We start from the raw sequence: 17,042 nt of genomic DNA, 5'->3' as shown, positions 1-17,042 counted from the left end.
GAGCTGTCTTCAAAGGCAGCCCCATGTAGAGTGCATTGCAGTAGTCCATTCTAGATGTAACTAAGGTGGGGACCACCATGGCCAAGTCAGACTTTTCGAGGTATGGTCGTAACTGGCGCACAAGTTTTAATTGTGCGAAGAACGTCCCAGCCACCACCGACACCTGGGCATCAAGTGTCAGCGCTGAGTCCAGGAGGACCTCCAGACTGTGGACCTTAGTTACATTTAGGTGGAGTGTGAGCCCGTTGAGCACAGGATGCCACCCTGTACCCCGATCAGCCCCACAACTGACCAGGAGGACTTCCATCTAGTCTGGATTAAGCTTCAGCTTGTTGGCCCTCATCCAGTCCATCACAGCTGGCCCAGGGAGCTTCCTTGGAGTGTGGTGGAAAAGAGTAGTAGAGTTGAGTGTCATCTGTGTAGAGATCCATTAGGTTCACATCATTTAATTAACACATTTATTCTTACTAAAACAGGGCTGATTTTTTTTTTATCGTAATTTAACCTTTTTCTAAATTTTGAAAAGAGAAATTATTTTTGTGCTTATGTGCAAGCCTTAATCTCTGCATCTCTAACCTTTTCAGGGCCTCCAGTAAATGTCACATGTAACATCTTTATAAACAGTTTTGGATCCATTGCTGAAACAACTATGGTAAGTGATAACATTATTCCAGTTGCTCAAATCTCAAATCCATTCAGCTGAAAATAAATTATTAGATTTGCTTCTGAGTAAACATGCACAAGAATATACATTATGGCAGCTACCTGATACGTGGAAACTTCTAAAATGGGACAAAATCAGTTTAGTTCAGTTTAGTTTGATGATATACAAACTTATTGGTGCCCTTGCAGAGTTCCTTTATAAAGATGTGAATATATTTATTTCATTGGAATAAGTATCTTGATTTAATACTATTGCTAGGAATACTTTTGTGCCAGTCAAAACCACTAAAGGAAACAAGTAAACCAGTCTGACTTGAAATATGGACTATTTCCCACGTTTCTCTCCCAGTAGCCCACAACCCACTTTTCCTTTGTCATAATTAGTATACTTGTATTGGTGAGTGCACCAGAAAGGTTATTGCCTATACACTCACGTGACATAATTTTGCCATGATTATATTAATTCATTCTTCCTCATTTTTTTGTCCAGGAGCTCTTCTTTCTTTATTTGATTTATTTGATCACAACCTTAAACTCAACATGTCCAAAACTGGACTTAATATGTTTATAATAGGAGCCCCCGGTGGCGCAGCGAATTAGACTGCTGAGCTGCTGAACTTACGGATCGAAAGATTGGCGGTTCGAATCCGGGGAGTGGGGTGAGCTCCTGTTGTTAGCCCCAGCCTCTGCCAACCTAGCAGTTCGAAAACATGCAGATGTGAGTCAATCAGTAGGTACCGCTCTGGTGGGAAGGTAATGGTACTCCATGCAATCATGCTGGCCACATGACCTTGGAGGTGTCTATGGACAACTCTGGCTCTTTGGTTTAGAAATGGAGATGAAATGGAGTTAGGGGGAAACCTTTACCTTTACCTATGTTTGTGAGAAGGTCCTATATCTTCCACTCTCACATCTGTCAACTTAATCTAAATCTACTGGACTTTATCTGTGATTATGCTCTCCATTCAAAGGCACATTAACAATGGGGAGAAATATTCCCATGATACCCTGCTTCATTGATTAAAACTCCAGTTATCTCTCACCTTGACTATTGCAATTTCTTTCTGGCATTCTCTTTATGTGTTGGTCCAACTACCACTGCCAAGGTCATTCATGTTTCTCTTAGATCTCACCTAACTTTCTAGAATCCCTAATTGACAATGAAGTTGAATATTTGTCTTCAGTAAATAAGGCTATCAAAATTAGTTAGAATTTCTCAGGGTAAATGCCTTTCTTGCGAAGAATGGTTAAGTTTGAGGAAGAAGAAAGAAAAGTGAATCTTGGAAGGGAGTTATTTGTTTGCATAGCACAAGACCAAGGCTTTCAAGCTCTTAGATTGTTTTCAGTATGAATCTCATCACATTGAGGTCATAATCAGTGGGGCAGCAAGGGGATTTCCCATTCAACATGGTGAGTCTGTGAGACAGTGGGGGGAAACCATTGCCCCATGCCTCACATCACCCACTGAGCCCCTTACCCCATTGCACAGGGGAAAGCATCACCACCCAGCTTCCCTTGTTGTTGTCTATGGAACACAGGAAGCTGTCAGGACGCCTGCTCCACAAAGCCCTATCAGAAGTTGTCTGACGTCATATGATTCTGTCCAGTGGGCTTCAAGAAGGAAGCATCCTGGCAGCATGCTAGGACACTGATATTTGTACATGTGATGAGGTGGTGAGACCCTGTGGAGCTGTATGGAAAGAACTCTTTTGTGGTTAAATGGCCATCTGTTGGGAGTGCTTTGATTGTGTGCTCCTTCCTGGCAGGAGTCTGGATGAGATGAACCTTGTGGTTTCTTCTAACTATAATTTTATGATTCTGTGGTTCTTTGGTTATATTCTGAAGTTATAATATACATTTTTAAAATATTATTTGGGGTGAATTTCACAGGATCCTTTGAAATTAAATGTTTGCCATGCTCTCATGTATTTGGAAGTCGCCCTGAGCCCCTTCAGGAAGAGAGGTGTGGGTTAGAAATATTTTTTTATCATCATCATCATCATCATCATTGCCATACTTCTCATATGGGATTATTGAAGAACTAAATGAAAATGTTTCCTCCAACCAATTTCCCACTTCTTCATATCTTTTCTGCTCTTTCTTTCTTTCTTTCTTTCTTTCTTTCTTTCTTTCTTTCTTTCTTTCTTTCTTTGTCCTTCTCTCTCAATTTCTCATTCTCACTTCAACCTTCCCATTTTGCTATTTATCCATTCTATCTTCCTACTTTCCTTCTTACCCATCCCTTTTCAATTATATAGTTAAGGTGTTTGGTAGGTACCTGATCATGAAGATGCCAGATCTCATTTTCTTTTCAACTTCTGATTCTTATGTGCAAAACCTGTGCTCTTTCATTGATCTTTGCAGACAGCACTTCTTGACTGAGAAAGGGAAAGCAGAAAGGATGCAGTAATTCAATTCTGTAGCAAAAAAAAATTCTGCCTATAGTAAGAAACACCCAGAAATGTCAGATTAAGAATTCTCCACTTCTGAACTCACTGATCAGTCTTTATAGTTGCTTGCTAATTGTTGTATTGCCAGTGGATTAGCAATTTCAGTAAATGAAATAAAGCACACCTTAATAACCTTAACAAAGCATTCAAAGAGTGAATGAAGTGGGTATGTTGGTGTTGGACAGCAAATAGAGATGAATAAGACATAACTTGCAGAGTTTGAAGATGAGATCCCATGCGTTGGAAGAGCTCTTCCCAACCTTACAATTCCCAGACATGTTGCAGTCCCATCAATTCCAGGCAACAATGCTAATATGGGTGTTGTAGTCTACATGGGGAAATATCCAGGTTGAAGACATTTAAAGGACATAAAGAGATTTTTTTTAAGGAGCCACTACCAAAATATGTTCCGTTGTTGTTGTTGTTGTTGTTGTTAGTGTTTATTCCAATGGATTGATGTTCTAGTTTTATTTATGATAATTTGCAAACCTAACATTCTAAGATCTGCTAGTGATGAATTATTTGCCCCATTACCAGAGTGTAACTACTGTACAATTGTATTCAGTGAGTAATAATGCCACACATTTGAGCTGCAAAGCTATGGTTAAAAAATCTTTTCTATATAAACTCTTAATATAAAAATCTCAGTTTGATGATATCATATTCCATTAGTATCCCTCCTGTGTTTTCCCATCACTTCTTCTATTTCCCCCCCTATATTACCATTAAAATCTATTAGGGAAAGAAAGATATATAGGTCATGAAAGCAGTTGGCTGGTGGATTTTGGGACGTGTAATTAAAAAATGATTTCTCCAAGACCTGAAAAGGCAGAATATAATACCCTTTGACTGCCAGCACTTCCTGTAGCTATCACTCTGGAAACATCAACACATTTAGTGGTTTCTTCATTTTTAGTACCCATTGATTTTGTGGTTACTTCAACTTTAGCACACCTCCACCCCACCCCCATTTCAAAATCTCTTAAGTCCATCCAGAAACTCATTCATCTAAAATCAAGATTGTCATTTAGTGAATGCACACAACAGAAATCAATCTCTGGGGCCTTGAGTGCAATCAATGGGAAACGGTTGCGTAATTTTTCTTCATCATTGGTCCTAGTGCATCAGTTTTCAGATCAGACTAGCAAACGCCAGCCCTAAACACAGAGATTTGCCAGTACTCTTTAATAGTTTCCTTCTAAATTATGCATCAATGCTGCTTGGAGGAGGACTTTTTTTGCGGTCAGCAATTGTCAAATTTTGTCAGACTCAAAGCAATCGTTTTAAGGATATGAGCATGCTTTAAACACACACAGTATATTTGTGACCTTTCTCTTGGTGTAGCATCTAGATTCTTAAACTTTATGGAGCAGTACTATGCTTAAAAATTAAAATAGGACAGTTACATACTTTAATTGCATATTGGTGATTTAATATTGAAAACCAGTTAATGCAGACTTGAACTATGTTAACAAAAGTCATGAGTTGCTCCAGATTTTCCTCTAGAATCCAGAGTAAACCATAACTTCAGCCCCATATAAATAATTGGGCTGGTTTCAAGAGGAAACTAGTTTTAACTGTTTACACAGTCATCCTGTATTCCCCAGGCCCAGGTGGCCTGGGGAAATGGAATGGCACTTACTGTCTCCCTCCCATTCTTTTAAGGCAGTAGTCTCTGGGCATAACATGACTGGGGTGGCTGAAGTACAATGGCAATCGGAAAAGGAATTGGACAATTCCTACTTTCCCCTCCCCTCTTCTCATCTCGATGACACACCAGCCAATGAGTGGTGTTGTGCCCAGTGGCCATGACTAGAATGAGAATGGGAAGGGGATGTTAAGAGTGGTTTTCCAGCAGTGCTGTACCATGTTTGTTGTGCTTGGATGGTCAGGGCTCCTTCCTGCCTCTGCAAGGACCCAGGGGCTGATGGTGAAAACCATCCCAATGCCAATCTGGAATTCAACATTTCATATTGGGTCTGAGATAAAGTGTCTGTGCAGAGCCACCATTTGTGGGAGAAAGTATCTGTTTCATATGCCTATGTTTCATATTCCATTTGTCCCATTACCTTGGACACTATTTGTTTATTACAATATAAGGGTTAAGGGGCTAAGGCTCAAAGTGAAGCTGCAACTGCTATGCTATTTGAATGTGAAACAAAACAAAAGTGGGATTGGTCAGGTCATCACTGCATTCTTCTCCCCAATTTTCAGGACTTAAGAAGCATCTTAGGTTCCAACTTGTCAGCCATGCTCCACAGAAGGAAGCGTCCAAGGAACAAACAAAGTAGCTCTGTATCAAAGAAAGTGATAAAAAGAAAGGAATAAAGGGATTGTATCATGCTGAGTTCTAGAGGAGGAAGCAGCCACACATCATTATACTTGCTAGCTCTTCAACAGTAGGAGTTTCCCATTCTTGAATAGGTCTTTCTTTAGAAAAACCAATCAACAGCCCTTGTCATAGTGTTGCAATGATGTACTACAGTTGCTCTGTCATGGACATTTGGAAAAAGATTGAACATAAAATGACTTCAATGGAGCCAATTATCTGTAAAAAGACAGTATCTTGTGTCTTCATCCTGTCAACCTGCTCCTCACAGGCATGTCTAGGTTGGCTGCTAATAGGAACATCATTTGGACTAGGTGCAGAAAGCAACTCATCTGAGTATATATGTCCAAGCTGGCAGTAAATCTGTTCTTTTCAGTGTGGGTGTCTAGGTGTTTTATTCTTAGGCAAGTCAGGTCAAAAAGGTTTGTCTGAGTAAGCCTGTAATGAGAGGGTCAGTCTTACAGTTGAAAGAGTCTTACAGTTGAAAGAGTAGCTAGGAAATTAAGATTGCATGCCAACTCTTTTCTGCCCTGATTCCTATACTTGCTATATGATGGGTAAAATTTCAACAAGTGAAGCTTTCAACATTGTTGTATTTCATGCTGGAGTCCCTGGGAGATTCACTTAAGACATTGCCAGAAAGCTCCGAAAAGAGGTGACAAACAAATAATCTTTTCATCTGTATCAGGCTTCATTCACCTGACCAGATTTCTGGCTTCAACTACTGTAGGTGCAATAAATGTTTAGATATGACAGTCCCAGCTGATTCAGCTTTGAAATAACTAACCTTTCCATACTCACAAATCATGGTGGGATGTAGCTTCCCCTATCAAGAAAAGATTTTCCCTGTTCTTGAAAGTGCAGGGTATAGGGCAGGAGTAATTTAACTAGTGTCTAACAGTTGATTTGGTGGCATTTCCCTAAAGCCCTGGCAATTGACAACTGGTATAAGGGAACTACCATCCAAAATGTTTGGGAGCTCACTCAGTTGCCTCTCTCTAATGCAAAAGAAAAAGAGCTATACCTCTTGAATGTATGGCAATTGTATTAGTTTTCAAGGCAAAATGGTGTCAGGCCACAAATGTCCCTATGACATAGGGCTGGGGAAATACATCAGCCTTTTATTGATAAAAGCCAGCTCAAGTGCAACCATGAATAACATAAGAATAGTTGGTCATTCCCAGAATAGTAGCTGGCCAGTCTCTTCTCATTGCTCTAATGATTACTTTTGCTGCAAGTAGGAAGCCTATGTTTTATGCAGTACTAATGTTATTTGATTTAATAATCTTCTTGAAATTAACCCAACTATTTACATAGGGCCAAAGTTGTGATTTACTTTGGATTCTTGGGGAAAATTTGGAGCCACTCATGACTTTAGTTAACTGCGGGCTCTGGGTCTGGAGTGTTCATGGGTTCCTCTTTCACAGATTTAATAAAGTGGAAGGATTCCCGAGGGGGGGGGGGTGGAAATCAATTTTGTAAAAAAATTTCAAGGCAAATGCTTTCTTAATCCCTATCTGCCTAGCTTCTTCTACCTCCTTTACTCTCTCAGCCAACTGTGAAATGGTGAGGCTGCTTTCCTGAGATTGTCTAGAGGTGGCACACATGGTCCTCTATTCCTGCCAGGCAGCACCTCCTCTGCTGCTTCCTTCCCTGAGCAAAAGCAGGGAATGGGTGACAAAAGGGGTGTGAGGGTAGAAAAATTACTGATTTTTCCATCCTTTTTCTATTTGGGTCTCCTGTCCTGCTAAATCCTTCACTGAGTATTGCATGACCCAGCCCTGAATATATTTCGAAGGAGAGCAAAATCTCACCACACTAACTAAGCTGAGGGAATGGCAGTGAGAGCATGTAGGTCAAGTGAAAACGAATTTTAAAAACCCAAACAAGTAAATAAATCCCTGTGGCTAAATACAAGAGACTTGAGCATCTGTGAATTTAGGTATCAATGGTGGGGGGGTCCTAGAAACAATCCACATCGATACCGAGAGCCAACTGTATTAGGAAAAACATGCATGATGATACATTACAAAATTGGGAGAATTAGCAAAAAATATTCATAGACTAATGCAGAAATAGGGTGGAATGTATTTAAGACTGGAAAAGGTGAAAGTGATATCAACCAAGCCTGCAGGCTGCAGATTCATCCATCTCTAATCTGCACATTAAGCAGCTGTGAAAGGCACTGCAATAAAGAATTACTATGAGGTTGGTCTGGGTTTTTTTTGTTTTTGTTTCCTTTTACACTGTTATACAGTTATAAACAAGGGTGCATTATACTGATGAAAAAGAGATTTATGGTGAACAGTGAACACCCATTATCTTGAAAGTCAAAATGAAATGTGTATGAAGTTGAATGCTACATATATGAAGTCGAGTTTAACACCTATTTGCTAAATATATGCATACATTTGCAAAAAGAGTTGGACTAGAGGAATTCGAAAAATGTTTCTCTTTTGCCTAGGCTAAGAAAGTGTGGCATGTCCAAGGCCACCCAGTTGATGTCCATAGCCAAGTGGGGATTCAATGTGTGATTTCCAGAGTCCAAAGAGTCATGGTCCACTTACAGTATGCTGGCTCCAGTTCCAAATTTTAAAAGAATGCTAAGAAGTGCCAGCCTACATATAAGAACATTGAAGAGGTGTAGAATACACCATCCATATACATATCCCTGCTATTCCTGACTATCAGAAACCTGTGATTGGAAATGGAAACTTACAGTGTCTTTGAAATGTTACTCTTTCAGATTGCAATCCCATACTTCTTCAGCCAGTAAGACGGGTGAACCTGTTGGAGAATTTTGAGAGTTGTGGTCCAAGGGCGGCGGGGGGGGGGGGTAGCAATGCAAGATGTAATTATTGACTGGCCTATGAGGAATATGCAGCCCTCCATCAGCCTTAAATTAGCATAGTCGTTCAATAGTAAGAGATAATGGAACCTGGAATCAAAATCTGCTGGCCAACTTTTTTCCATCATCATCACAAAGCCATCTTAAGCTTTTATTCTCAATAAGGCTATCATACCTCCAGCCATACATAAGTCAAAGATGGGAAAAGTGGCAGTGCAGTCTTAGAGATTTTGTGAGTTGTTCTGATCAGGAAAAAAACACTTTTCCAAGCTTTGCTCTAAGGGCCCTATCCCATGTACGTTTTCTCCCATTTTCTCTCCATTTTCACACTCTTGCAAAACAGAGTCCCATGGAGGCCATCCCATGACGCACAGAAACTTCTGGTGGGTTCCCATGGGAACCCATCTTGCCAGGACGTGAAGACAGAGAAGACTTTGTTTTCAGGAAGAAAGAGAGAAGAAGCGGGAAGAAGACAGAGGCATTTTTTTTTATTCATAAACACTTGTTTAAATTCAAAAAAAATCAGTGGATGAGTGAAACATTCTGAAACTTGGGGGGAGGAGGTAACAGTGGTAAATGTGGGGTTGTTGTATGTTTTCCGGGCTGTATGGCCATGTTCTAGAAGTATTCTCTCCTGACGTTTTGCCCACATCTATGGCAGGCATCCTCAGAGGTTATGAGGTATGGATAAACTAAGCAAGGAAGGTTTATATATATCTGTGGAAAGTCCAGGGTGAGAGAAGAACTCTTTGTCAGTTGGAGGCCAGTGTGAATGTTGTAGTTAATCACCTTGATTGGCATTGAATAGCTTCATCTCCTGGCTTCTTCCTGCCTGGGAGCATCCTTTGTTCAGAGTCATTAGCTGCCCCTGGTTCCCGTGTCTGGAACTCCTCTGTTTTCAGAGTGTTGCTTCTAATTTACTGTTCTGATTTTTGAGTTTTTTAATACTGGTGTCCAGATTTTGTTCATTTTCATGGTTTCCTCCTTTCTGTTGAAGTTCAGTAATGAAATTTCATTACTATTTCATAACAGTAATTGTTTTTAATTACTATAATTAGAGAAATTTCAGAGGTTCCTTTCTCCCTCATTCTTACAGCTATTGGGGTGAAACTCACTACAATGGTAGAATGCATTTACCACTCTTAACCTACCAAAGTTCTGAATGTTTCACTTATCCACAGAGTTTTGGGGAATTTCCAAAGTTTTGTAAACAACATTTTTAATAATAAAGAAAATGTATAATTTCCTGTTTAATTGTGTAGTCCTTACTTTGATAGTAGTGGTTCTACACTGGTAACTTTGTTTTTGCACCAAAAACTTTGTTAAATGGGTGGATAATGATTTTAAATTGGTGGGCTGAATAGCAAAATGTGCTATAACACAATGTCCCTCATACAAAGACAAGGTTTTTGCAGTTTAATAACTGTTTTGCCATAATTTTTATGATAGAACCAATCAGGAAATGACATTTATAACCCAGGAACAAAAACCATAGTGTAGAAACCATCAAAGCACCCCTGACAGATGACCACCCAGCCTCTGAATAATAATAATAATAATAATAATAATAATAATAATAATAATAATAATAATAATAAAACATGTTCCTAGTTTGAAAGTGTATTTCCTGTTTAATTGTATCATCCTTACTTTGAAAGTAGTAGTTCTACTCCAGGATTTTTTTTGTGCCAAAAACTTTGTTAAATGAGTGGATGATGATGTTAAGTTGGTGGACTGGATAGTATATTACAGCAAAATGTGCTATAATACAATGTCCCTCATGCAAAGTTTTTTGCAGTTTAATTAACGTTCGCCATACTTTTATGATAGGAACAATTAGAAAACGACATTTATAACCCAGAAACAAAAACATGATATTTTAGAAACACTTTAGAAATGAAACGCCATATCACCTATTTTTGTAATGACTTTGAAACATTTTTTATAAATCACAGCCCTAATCGTTATAGGTGGGAATGAGAAACAGGGCCTTCTCAGTGGGGGTCCCTCGGTTATGGAACTCCCTCCCCAATGCTATTTGATTGGCCCTCTCCCTCCTGGTCTTCAGGAAAAAAAGTTAAGACCTGAATGGGAACCAGGCATTTGGGAATAGTGCAATATGGAACTGACTTGAAATCAACAGCATGAAGGACGACCATAGGCTTAGGGTTATGTTTTAACAGTTTTAACAGTTTTATTGTATTTATATGTTTATCTATTTTTATCTACTGTATTTTATACACTGTGTGTGTGCAATGTGGCACTTAAGTGGCCAAACTGTAAGCCGCTCTGAATCCCCTTCAGGGTGAGAAAAGCGGGGTAGAAAAATAGTAAATAAATAAATAATAGTAACAAGACAGACCCCTAACAATATTTTAGAAACACTTTAGAAATTATTCATTCCTTCTCCCAAAATTAGTAATAAGTATTGAAACAATTTTTCATCAATAGCACAGGCTTAATAGGTGATGAATATGGAATTATCCTGTCACCCTTTCAGTTATTAGACTTCTTTAATCTTTATATGCATGTAAACAAATGCGCAGAAGATATTCATTTTGCCTTTCCACTCATGTTGCAGTGACAACTGTAATAAATTTGAACATATTCTAGCATAAAAGAGAGACTGCATTCTCATCACACCTTTTTTCTGTGTTTGACAGTGGAGAAAAAGACAGTCATTAGTCTAGTTTCGTGACTTGTCCATGCATTTCGAGAACTGTCGGCATGCTTGGTGACCTAAAAAGGAATTCCACAGAGATTTGCCCAAAGCAAATCAGATATATATTCTGATTAGTCACACAACCACTCCAGAAATGCATAATTTTTGTCCCTGACAACTCTCAAACAAACTGGAAACACATTTATTTGGATTTGTCTGTAGCTTGGAACTATCCTCATAATGCCATCAGAGTCTGTCAGTATTTGGATCCTAAAATCAGATCTTAGAAAAGTCACTTTGGGGATTGTGGCTTCCAAAGGTCCCCAACCACATTTGTGATATGGCATTCTTTTCTTAATCCATGCTGACTAGAGGATTTTGGGAGCTGTAGTCAACAAATAACAATTCTGAATGTTGCAGTAACCTACCTTCAAACCAAGATATCAAAGGTTTTCAATATGTATTTGACCTGTAGTCACTTTTGAATACTATCTGTAAAATTATAAGATATGGTAGATAAAATAACTGTACCCAGCAGTGTTTCTATTCTTTGCCTACTGAGCACAGCAGGACTTAGACCCGAGTAAGCATGTTTAAGCCACCATCCGTTTGCAAAAGAATGCCGAGAGACAGTTTGCTAAAAGTATACAGAAAACAGCAGCAAGTCTGCATAGTTTACCAAGCAGACCTTCAGCAAATTGTTTGCCACAGTTCACTACCTTGGTGACTGGTTGACAGTAGCATTGATGTTAAACACAGAGATTACATAAAAAATCTATATGTCTGCTGTTACAGTCAGCAACCACACCTTAGAGTACATGGTTCATTATTGAGCTTGTCTGTCAAATAAATTCCTTTCACGTTGTGAGATAAAAAGTTGTTGCTCCAACCAGCAGTGCTGGAGACAGCCAAAATTCATTGCAAGTCAAAAAGACATTGATGACTCCTTAAATGAGGGGTCAGGAAAAAATTCCCCTGGGAGGGGAGCACAATCCCTGATAGCAATCTTTTTGACATCTATGTCACTGATAAGCAAGGCAAAAGGTAGGGGCAAAAGTGAGTGAACACATCATTTCTTTCTGCTCACCTACTACTCATAAATTGTCCCTTCCTCTCTTTTGCCTAGTTCTTGATGAAAATGGAGTCTGAATATGAGTATCAATATACATTTAAGGACTATTAAACAATTTGTAAAAAAACATAAAACATTCAAAATAGTAAAATGTTATTTTTTAAAGAACTACACAAGACTCCTCCAAGATCTTCAAAACTTACTTGGAATTTTAATACCATGCAGTGTATATGTGATCCTTTTAATGCTGTTCAGTGATTCCATGATTCTATAAGCACAGAATCATAAAGTAGGAAAAGCCCACATGGGCCATCCAGTCCAACCTCCTGCCATGCAGGAAAAGCATAGTCAAAGGTCTTGTGGAACAGAAATGTTTTGACCTGCCATCTAAAGAAGAATAAGGACAGAGTTATCCTGGTCTACCTAAGGGGAGAAGTCTATTGTTTGGGAGCAGCCACAGAGAAGGTCCCTTGTTTCCACCAAGTGGGCCTGAAAAGATGGTGGGATTGAGAGAAGTGCCACTCCAGGTGATTTTAGAACCATGAAAGGAGAAATGGCCCTTCAAATAACCTAGATACAATCTGTAAATTTCAGATCAATACAGTTAAGACTTGGAGGAAGAAGAACATGAGCTGTACTATAATCCTGAGCTAACATTATAGGTATGCTCCACTTATTTGGTCTATTTTATTCCCTGCGGCAGAAGCCAATATGTTATTGTTACATATATAACATTAGGATTGTGGGTTTCTCAGTGACAAAACTGAGTATCTGTGAATTCATCATTGCCATTGGCCTGTATTCAAAAGTCTGAGAAGTCATCATTCTTTCAAATGTGTGTTGCCTGCCTGTGCTTATTAATTTGGTATCCTATCGCTTAAAAAAATGGCAGGCTCAATGCCCAAAGGGACTACTAGAATCTTACAAATGTCATGTAGTTTGGAAGGAGGAGAGCCAGAATTGTGTGTCCATGACAAATCAAGAATGAAAGGAAGATTTCAATTAAGCCACTAAACTTTTGACCCAGAATTTCTAGGTCAGAGACATCATATTTCTCTTGCCTCTAGAAGTCTGTTATGAAAATCCATCAATCTGGGCACTTTCAGAGATTGCAAATTACATGCCATTCATGTAATTGTTAAATGTACAGGTGTCAGGACCCAGGCTGCAGAGCACCAATAACCATACGCAGAGGCCAGAATCTATCTAATATCTTTATTAAAGAAGTGTACAAGTGTAGAATATAGTTCAGAAGTAGACCTTTCAGGAAAGGTCAAATATAGTCCAGGAAAACAATGTCCAATATATGATATTAAAGTCCAAAGTTATAATCCACTTCACCGAAACACACACTATTTGGCAAGTCTTTGAGGCTTAAGGTAAATCCGAAGGAAAGGAAAACAAGGCTGGAATCCGAGAAGTAGGGTCCGTGGTTTAAAACGCAAGGTAAGGCAAGACTTGAGACTTGGCAAGGTCCAACTTGAAACAAGGCAAACGTGGAACAAGAACTGAGTCCATAGAAATCCGTGGAACAAGGCAGGGCTGGGAACTTGATTCAGGAGCTAGGAACTGGAGTACGAAGTCTACACACGATCTCACTCCACGAGCTGACGAATTGACTCCGCAAGGGTTTCTTCGAGAGCAAACACCTAAATAGGATCTTGTTTTCCCGCCAAAGAACACTTTCTCTGGGGAACAAGAAACGAAAGCCATTCTGTGTCCAGATGCTTGACTCCTTAAAGTTTCCCAAGGGAAACAGACTTAATCAGCTAATTGTCTGGCAGCTATCCTGGCGCTCCGGCGAGTCGCCTCGCGAGCGCCTCTTTGTTGATTATAATAATCCCGGCGAGAAAATGGGGGAGATTTCTGCTCAAGGCTTGTTTGGCTGTCTTCTGGAGGGCAAATATCCTGCAGGTGCAAGGGCTCCAATTCTGGCTGAAACGGTGGGAAACCCAAGTTTTCCTCTTCATCTGTAATACTAGGAACAGGACTACATGGCCCATGAGACATCACAACAGGTGAGAGAACACCATGCAGGTCTTCATGTATCCGTATTTTAATTGCATCTAGTAATATTATCCTTTGCCTATGTTGGTTGGCACGATTTATGTGGGGGTGGAATGTACTACAAAAGCTGAAAAAAATCCCGTCATTTATATTTTAAATGCAAATTTTACATATAATTTAATAATAATAATAATAATAATAATAATAATAATAATAATAATAATAATATAGAATCTCACTTATCCAAGCTTCACTTATCAAAGTTTCTGTATTATCCAAGGCCTCCCTTTTAGTAGTCATTGTTTTTGTAGTAAATGTTGCAATGTTTTGGTGCTAAATTTGTAAATACAGTAATTACTACATAACATTACTGTGTATTGAACTGCTTTTTCTGTCAATTTCTTGTAAAACATGATGTTTTGGAGCTTAATTTGTAAAATCATAATGTAATTTTATGTTTAATAGGCTTTTTCTTAATCCCTCCTTATTATCCAAATTTTTCGCTTATCCAATGTTCTGCTGGACTTTTTATCTTGGATAAGTGAGACTCTATTGTAATATTTATATATATCCCGCCACCATCTCCCAGGAGGGACATGGGGCAGCTTACAGGTAGCACATAATAGTGCCATAAAACACATAAAATAAGCTAGTCTAACTTGTCCTCTAATTCAATTGATGTCTAGATGTTGTCAAAGGCCTACCTAAAGAGCCACGTTTTCAGCTCTCTATGAAAACATTACAGAGTGGGAGCTTGCATAATTTCCCTGGGAAAGGTGTTCCAAAACTGGGGGGTTCACTACCGAGAAGGCCCTCTCCCTTGTCCCCACCAACTGTGCCTGAGACAGAGGTGGGACTGAGAGTAGGGCTTCCCTGGTAGATCTTAAAGCCCATGCAGGTTCATAGGGGGAGATGCAGTCATGAAGATAGGCAGGACCTGAACCATGTAGGGCTTTGTAGGCAATAATCAGTACTTTGAATTGGGACTGGAAATTTATTGGCAGCCAGTGGAGCTGGACTTAATAGGGGCATAATATTCTCCCTAGAGCTAGTCCCCATTAGTAATCTGGCTGCCGACCTTTGCACTAATTGCAGTTCCCGAACTGTCTTCAAAGGCAGCCCCACATAGAGTGCATTGCAATAATATCCCACTAAAACAAATATTTCAAAAACAGAAACGGAAATTTGAAAAATGAATGAGTTAAATTCAAATTAATTGCACAGAATTGAAAGTTTTATCAAAGAAAACTATTACTACATATCTACAAATTAAAGAAATCCCAAACCTCACTACCTATAAGGGATACCTAGACAGTTCAGTTCACAAAGACTACAGTTCCCATTTTGCTCCTGACAGTCAAATTACTCTGCCATTAATTCTATTTAAATTATTATACAAACTTAATGTTCAAGATAGTAAAGTAAAAAAAAAAAGGTAAAGGTTTTTCCCTGACGATAAGTCCAGTCGTGACCGACTCTGGGGGTTGGTGCTCATCTCCATTTCTAAGCCGAAGAGCCAGCATTGTCCGTAGACACCTCCAAGGTCATGTGGCCGGCATGACTGCATGGAGCGCCGTTACCTTCCCGCCGGAGTGGTACCTATTGATCTACTCACATTGGCATGTTTTCAAACTGCTAGGTTGGCAGGAGCTGGGGCTAACAGCAGGCGCTCATTCCACTCCTGGGATTTGAACCTGGCACCTTTTGGTCTGCAAGTTCAGCAGCTCAGCGCTTTAACACACTGTGCCAGCAGGGGCCCTTGATGTTCAAGATATCAAATATAAGGCTTATCATTATAAGATTTACCAAGATTATGTATATGAAGTAAATATATTGATATGAATGGTGAATTTGTTACTCATTGTTCCTGTACATCCCATTGATATCAATTGCTCTGCTGTTGTTTAACATTAGTTGAGCTGATAATTGTGGAAAATAATACTTTAATATTGTTCCTCTTTTTACACAAAGTTGCAGAATGAACTAGATTACACAACCACTGCTATTGCCTAAAAGCATATTTCATCCGTCTATCTAAATTCTGCACACATCAGCATAAGGACTATAATATGAAGTTCTTCCTCAAGGTTTAACTAGTCAAGTTTTCTCTAGGCTCCAGATAATTGAATCTATGGGTACATCCACTGCCAGTTAATGCAGCTAATGCCATTTAACCTGGGATGAGCCAATCAATCCAACTAGACCCCAGGTTAACACACACACACACACAAAGCTCCAAATTTTCCGGGAAACACTGGAAATTACCCCAGTGTTTAAGAAGAGAGAACTGCCATCTCAGATTGCCATATGTGATCCAAGATTGTGTCCCTACAGCCATCCTGCATTCTTTAAGCTCAGGCAGCCTGGGGAGGTGGGATGGCAGTGTCTTCTTGCCATCCAACTCCCCCATGCTCATAAAACATCATATCTCCTGATTCAGCATCATTCTGACAGCAACAGAGCTATGGAGGAGGAAACAAAATTTACTGCTCCCAGGTTCTGTCACTGCCAGAATTATGCTGAATCAGGACATACAGACTGTCCAGTGATGGTAAGGGACACTTTTTTGTAGTTTTTCATGGGAATGGGAGTGCAGGCAGGTGGGAGACTCAGCTGATGCTCAGCTCTCTGAACTGATTTTGTCAAGGCTGGATTGTGTGACTGCTGTCCCATCATGGAGACAGCTTGAGGAAGCTGTATGTGACCTCCATGTGGCTAAGAAACAACAATTTTTTTAATGCTGATTCCAATCACATTTTTGCCTGCATTTCCCACCATTTCTTATCACTGGATGATAAAAATTAGTCCACACAATTTGGATGATACTATCTTGGGAAGTACATTAAATTATATACCTTAGAGACATTAGTTGGGTATCAAATCTGGATTGCCCTAGTGGAGAGGTAAGGGATTTTAACTTTTCTTCATGTTGCAATTATAATCACCTCCTATTTGTTATTATTTTTAAACTGATATGTTGTAGGAATTTTAAAAAACAGGTAAAGAGAACC

General features: G+C 39.3%; 1 protein-coding gene across 2 annotated transcripts in view; it reads left to right on the top strand.

The window, feature by feature from the left end:
• glra3 (glycine receptor alpha 3) overlaps positions 1-17,042 on the top strand; it is a 132,873-nt gene that overhangs the window by 51,512 nt on the left and 64,319 nt on the right. For both annotated transcript variants that reach the window (XM_062981378.1, XM_008107571.3), the window contains exon 3: positions 585-652. In XM_062981378.1, the coding sequence (XP_062837448.1) occupies positions 585-652 (68 nt within the window). The remainder of the gene's footprint in view (positions 1-584; positions 653-17,042) is intronic.

Source organism: Anolis carolinensis, chromosome 5 (genome assembly GCF_035594765.1).
Source record: "Anolis carolinensis isolate JA03-04 chromosome 5, rAnoCar3.1.pri, whole genome shotgun sequence".
Classification (NCBI taxonomy): Eukaryota; Metazoa; Chordata; class Lepidosauria; order Squamata; family Dactyloidae; genus Anolis; species Anolis carolinensis.
Note: the sequence above shows the minus strand (reverse complement) of the source record. Positions and strands in the feature narration are given on the sequence as shown.